General features: G+C 47.0%; 1 protein-coding gene across 1 annotated transcript; it reads left to right on the forward strand.

Annotated features, from left to right (window-relative positions):
• The first annotated feature begins 631 nt into the window (after positions 1–631).
• TMX1 (thioredoxin related transmembrane protein 1) lies at positions 632–4,935 on the forward strand. Its single transcript, XM_068192061.1, has 8 exons — positions 632–818; positions 902–1,017; positions 2,034–2,079; positions 2,654–2,782; positions 3,623–3,668; positions 3,747–3,848; positions 4,126–4,198; positions 4,623–4,935. The coding sequence occupies exons 1-8, from the start codon at positions 658–660 to the stop codon at positions 4,799–4,801; spliced, it is 852 nt and encodes a 283-aa protein (XP_068048162.1). The 5' UTR covers positions 632–657; the 3' UTR covers positions 4,802–4,935.
• The last annotated feature ends 1,112 nt before the right edge of the window (positions 4,936–6,047 follow it).

Raw genomic sequence — 6,047 nt, forward strand, 5'->3', positions numbered from 1 at the left:
ACAGGAGGGGACAGCCGGGGGGGTCGGGCTGTGCTCCAGGGAACAGGGACAGGACAAGGAGAAATGGCCTCAAGTTGTGCCAGAGAGGGTTTAGGTTGGATATGAGGAGGAATTTCTTCACAGGAAGGGTTGTCAAGCACTAGAAGGGGCTGATCAGGGAATGGTGGAGTCGCCATCCCTGGAGGTGCCCAAGGAATTCCTGGATGTGGCACTCAGAGCTCTGGGCTGGGTGGGGACCGGGCGCAGCTTGGACTCAATGACCTCGGAGATCGTTTCCAACCTCAGTGGTTCTGCGATAAGGCGTAATGAGTGCAAATTGAAAGAAGGGAAATTTAGGACATATGGAAGAAATCCTTCCCTGTGAGGGTGCTGAGGCCCTGGCACAGGTTACCCAACCATCCGCGGCCGCCTCAGCCCTGCAAGCGTCCAAGGCCAGACTGGCGGAGGCTGGCCGCACCCCGCTCTAGGTGCGCCTGCCCATGGCAGGGGGTGGGACGAGCCGGGATTCCAGATCCCTTGCAATCCCCAGCGCTCCAGGACTGCGATCCGTCCCGATCCCAACGCCGGGCTCCCCGCTCCCGCCCCCCGCGCTCCCCTCAGGGCGGGCCCGGCCGTGACGCGGCGGCAAGGCGGAAAGGGCGGGGGGGGGGCGCCAAGATGGCGGCGCCGGGGCGAGCGCGGGCCGCGCTGAGGGCTCCGCTGTGCGCCCTGCTGTGCCTGGCGCTGGCGGCCGCCGCCCGGGCCAGGCCGAGCCCCGTGAAGGTGCTGTCGGACGGGATGTGGCGGGAGCTGCTGCAGGACGAGTGGATGGTGGAGTTGTGAGTGGGGAGCGGCTCGCTGGCGGGCGGGGGTTGTGTGTGTGGGGTGCGTGTGTGGTGACAGCGCTGTGCTGCTCCCACAGCTACGCGCCCTGGTGTCCCGCCTGCGAGAGCCTGCAGCCCGAGTGGGAGAAGTTCGCCGAGTGGGGAGAGGACCTGGGGGTGAACGTGGCCAAAGTGGATGTGACGGAGCAGCCGGGTGAGAGGGGCTGGAAAGGGCTCCTGATCCCCCCGGGATTTGGGGAGCTGAGGGCTTTGGGGGTGCCCGTCTCCAACGTGTGCTTGTGGGAGGCAGGCAGAATTAATGGGGGTAATGGAAGTGTTTTACTCATCTCTACCAATTGCTGTGTGACTAAACGCCCTAATCCTGCTTAATGGAAGCCCAGAATGTTTTGGTTGGGAGGGACCTTGGAGTTCATCCCATTCCACCCCCTACCACACCTTCCACCATCCCAGGTTGCTCCAGGCCCTGTCCAGCCTGCCCTTGGACACTTCCAGGGATCCCGGGGCAGCCACAGCTGCTCTGTGCCAGGTTTCACACAGGAGCCTCCAGCCCTCCTCACAGGGAGGAGACTGTCAGATAGTAGACAAAATAAATACAGTTGAATGAATAGGATAAATAAAATGGATAGACTATAATACATCAAAAGAATGAGAGGTTGTCTCCAGAGCATGATCTCAAGGAGATTTTCGGCTGTGCTTTTTAAGCAAAAAACAAAGTTTCAGCCTTGCCATTCCAGTCCATCCTTTGGGTGGAAGAAGGGAGTGCAAACAATCTTCTCTCCTTCTGCTGAGACTCTCCTGAAACTTTCCTGTCCATGTGGGATTTGTAAACCTGGCCCCTCCCCATGCTGATCTCTTTCTCCAGAGTCACTTTACTTTTGAAGCTTGCCTCACTTGGGTTATCTTCTTCAGGGTTTCTGGAGGCTGCAGATCATGTGTGCAAAGGAGAGCGTCTCCCTCTGAAGAGCTAAAGTCAAAACAGTCCAATAGAGCAGTTATCCCTGGATATATCTCTTTTTCCCCGTTTTACTCTTTGTCCAGAGACCTTTTTTTTTAGTGTGTGCTGCTTTGACATGCACAAGGTCGTGTTGGATTGCAGGGAAAGATTGATAACTAGGCCTGCAGTTGTATTTTGGGGTGCTGCAACATTTCTTGCCTCTTTTTTTTTCCATAAAAATATTCAAAATACTCTCAAAATAACTTTTCTTACAGGGTTAAGTGGGCGATTTATCATCACAGCTCTCCCTACCATCTATCAGTAAGTATGCAGGGCTGCAGGGGTTTTTGGGGGTGAGAGTGGGCATTTTTTTTTCCTCTTTTTTTTTTTTGTGAGGGGGTAAATAAATGAGATTTATTATGCTCTTTAAGAATAGGAGCTGCTTTTCACTGGCACAACCACTGTCTCGCCTGCTGTGACCTTGTGCTGCCAGATGATTTCTTTTCCTTTCCCTTCAGGCCTTATTTATTCTGCCTTTTCATGGGTGTTTCTGTTTTGCAATCGTTTCTCTGTAGGTTGATCTTCAGTACAGGTGTGTGGCAAGGGCTTTAGGAAGATCATTATCTTTTTCTTCTTTTTTTTTTTTTTTTTTATGGAATCACAGCCTAAAGGTAGCCGAGATGTTCGTGGAGTCAGTGTTCTGGAGAGAACTTGGGCTTAGTCCAGGTGTTTGGAAAATATTTCTCAGAGGCAATATCAGCTAAAAAAAAGTTAACACTGAAAAAGTGAATGTGTAAAAAATAGACAAGGTGATGGGAGGGGGAAACAAATGCTGTACTTAGTGCTTCGATCATATAAAATAAAGGATTTTGGTGGTGGTGTTGCTGTTTTACAGCTGCAAAGATGGAGAGTTCAGGAGATACCAGGGAGCAAGGACTAAAGCTGCCTTCATTAATTTCATCAGTGACCAGGAGTGGAAATCCATTGAACCAGTGTCCTCCTGGTTTGGTCCTTCCTCTTTCCTGTAAGTTTTGGGTTGGTTTTTGTAAGAATTTATTATCAGATGTCCTGAGGTGTGTCCTGCTCCCTGTTCCCAGCTCTGTGTGGGCAGGAGCTGTGTGAATGTGGTGGGTGGGTGGGTGTCCTAATTCTTCCTCAGCTGTGGGAGGGTTTGTCACCACAGCAGAGGTGACCATAGCAGAGATGTCCCCAGCAAGGTTACTTTAAGGCTTGAAGAGGTTTCTTGTTTCCTAAACTCTTGGAGGGACCTTGCTGACCCTTGAAGTTGTTTGCACTGAGATGGTTTTGCCCAGCTAAATCCTAGGAAATTTCTTCCACTGTCTGGAGGAAATCACTGAGGGATTCTCCCTCAGGAACTGACAGGAAAAAGGGGAATGGGTTCAAACTGTCAGAAGGGAAATTTAGGTTTGATATATGGAAGGAATTCCTGGCTGTGAGGGTGGCTCTCCTACAAAGTATTATCCCACACCAAGGAATGTGTGAAACTGGGTATTAACTCAGCATTAGCAAGTTCTCTTACTATTTTCTGTATTTAGACACCAAACTTAAGTGTCTGAGAATCTCTCAGCTCTTATAACCTGATTTTCTTTTAGTAGCTTAATTTTTTTGTTTTAACAAAACCCTCCTGATGCTTCTTTCTTAATATCTTCACTGGAGTTCCAGCTGGCTTCTCACAGAGCATTGGTCCAGATAGAACAGAAAAGGGGCTTGAAATTCACGTTATCAGATCCAAGTTAAAGACATTTGGAATTTATAGCTGTCCCTGTATGAGCTGAGGTTGTCTCACACAGGTTTGAGGCTGATTTTAAGCTGTTCTCAGTTCCTCTTCTCTGCTTTGTTTCAGGATGAGCAGCATGTCAGCGTTGTTCAAGTTGTCCATGTGGATCAGGGTATTTGCTTACATCTCCACTTCATTTTATCTCAATATGAAATCCAGCTCTTCCTGAAATTATTCTCTTTTATTCCAGCATGGCCATGGCTATTTAACAGAAAATCTTGGAATACCAGTCTGGGGCTCCTATGCTGTTTTTGGATTGGCAACTCTGTTCTTAGGAATGGTCCTGGGACTTGTAAGTGCAGTCCTTGGGGCTGGCTGTGACTTTGTTACACTCCTGCTGCCTCTGCCTCTGATTTGGGGTGGCTTTTGGGGTACCCTGAGCTGGAACACAGGGACGGGGAGCAGGAGGGAGCCCCCATAATCCAAGGGGAAATGGTCACGCCGAGTGTGGGGCTGGATGGGATCCACCTGAGGGCAAATGGTTAGACTTGATCTTGAAATTTTCCAGCCTAAACCATTGCAATGTGCAGAAGGTTTGGGAGTTTCACCTTGGGTTTCTTTGGTTTCAGATGATGGTGTTCCTGGCAGACTGCATCTGTCCCTCCAAAAGGCACAGACCACCACAGCTCCAGCCTCAGTCAAGTAAGCCCACAGCAAACTTCTAAATCAGTGAAGCTGTTTGGTAAATCTCACTTACAGAAAATATTAAAGAAATCCTGGTGTCTGTAGGATGTGACATGGAGTGTAGAGCTTTGCATTTGGGGTTGATGCCTCATCCTTAGGGTTTATAGTGGGTTGGGATTTTCTGTTTAGTAAACCTGGGGTATTTTTATTATTTATAAATTATATATATATTATATTTGTTATTTCTATTCCCTAAAACTGGTTTTAGGGATAGAAAAAAAATTGAGAGCATTTTCATACCTGCAAGACATGAAATTCCTCATGGGCAGGGAGAGAAAATTGAGCGGAGCTCTCAGTGTTGCTGTGCTTGCCCGTGATGTTAAAAAAAGTGGATTTTACTTGGGAGTGGTATTTATTTGTGTGTTTTTCCTTTCTCCTTGAGGGAAACAAGGTCCAGAGCCAGCTCATCTGCTGAAAAACAGGTATGAAGAGCAAGAAGCAGATGAGGGAGATATCTCAGATGATGAAACAGAGGGAAAGGAGGGGAGCAAGAGAGACTCGTCCCCAAGTGGTGTCCGGCAGCGCCCCGTGCCCAGTGCTGCTCCACTGGAGAAATCTTAGCTGCATTTGCACCAGGATTAGTGCTTGAGTCAGCCACTCAAAGGGAGATCAATGTCAAATCCTCCAGCTTGAAGAGAAGAATGACTCCTGGCTTGGTAATGTTGCTGCATTTCATGAATTCGGAGGAAATAATAATATTAAAATAGCATCAGGTATTCCAAAGGAAAACTCGCTGTTGCAAACAGCTGGAACTTCTCCTGTGTGTGTGCAGAGAAGTGCCAAGAAATAATTGCTGTGGCTTCTGGAATGATTTGTTCCCCAGGGATTATTTGGAAGAGAATGTAAACCAGAGTCATTCTTCATTAGGGAGCATTAGCAAGGAAAATGCACTCACCTGGTTCTTGGTTAAACCTCCCAAAAAGTTCCCTGTTCTTATACTGTTTTTCAGTATAAATCTCTCTAGCTGTGCCCTGAAGAAATGCTGAGGGGAAAAGTTCCTTTAGTTATGGAACTAAAATTCCTTTAGTTTAGGCTTTTTACACGACAAAAACTGCTTTTTGCTATGACAATGAGAGCTCCAACCCCCCCCCCAACCTTTTTTCTTACAAAGAGCTGATGGAATTTAGCACAAGCACTCTGCAGCGGGATCCTCTGGCTGACCAGAAACCTGCTGCTTGCATCCATTTCTTCCAGAAAAGGCTGTAGAAAACTCTCTGAGCTTCTTGGCAAAGTAGTTTTTCTCTAGGAACAAGTGGCAAGCAGCACCTTGAAGTCTTGTCTATCTCTGTGACTTCACGTGGCAATAGTTTACATGCAGGGTTCTCTGTGCAAATCCTCTCCATTCCTCCTCCTGGCTGCCAGCAGGACTCTGCTTGTTTTTAATCCATCATTTCTTAGTCAAATCTTGCTGCAAATCCATGCAGGCTGTACCTGGCCTGAAGTTAAAATAACTCCTTTCTATTTCTTCTACAGAACCTTTTTTTTTTTTCCTGTTTTCACAAAACCATTTTGGAACATTAAACCTGATTTTTTTCTTTAAAAAGAAAGAAAAGTCGTTTACTCTTGTCTGTATGGTGTTTGTTTTCACTCTGTATAGAAATAAAAAGAATGCACATGCCCATTGGACCAATGTTGTAAAGAGTTTTCCATATTCTTTTGATTAAATTCCAAAGTTTTTGCAAGGGAAGGATGAGCCTAATACTGAGCACATTTAGATTTTTTTGCCAAGCCTGTTTTGATTTTTTTTTGTTTGCTTGTTTAGCTTTATGGGTTTTTAGCTTTTATTTGTAGTTATTTAGTTTTTTTT

This window comes from Anomalospiza imberbis, chromosome 6 (genome assembly GCF_031753505.1).
Source record: "Anomalospiza imberbis isolate Cuckoo-Finch-1a 21T00152 chromosome 6, ASM3175350v1, whole genome shotgun sequence".
Lineage (NCBI taxonomy): Eukaryota > Metazoa > Chordata > Aves > Passeriformes > Viduidae > Anomalospiza > Anomalospiza imberbis.

Excerpts from the sequence above, each read along its gene's own strand:
- TMX1 (XM_068192061.1), top strand. The coding sequence starts at position 658 with ATGGCGGCGCCGGGGCGAGCGCGGGCCGCGCTGAGGGCTCCGCTGTGC. Across the intron at positions 3,849-4,125 it reads TAGGAATGGTCCTGGGACTT|ATGATGGTGTTCCTGGCAGA; the intron begins GTAAGTGCAGTC and ends CTTTGGTTTCAG. Across the intron at positions 4,199-4,622 it reads ACAGCTCCAGCCTCAGTCAA|GGAAACAAGGTCCAGAGCCA; the intron begins GTAAGCCCACAG and ends TTTCTCCTTGAG.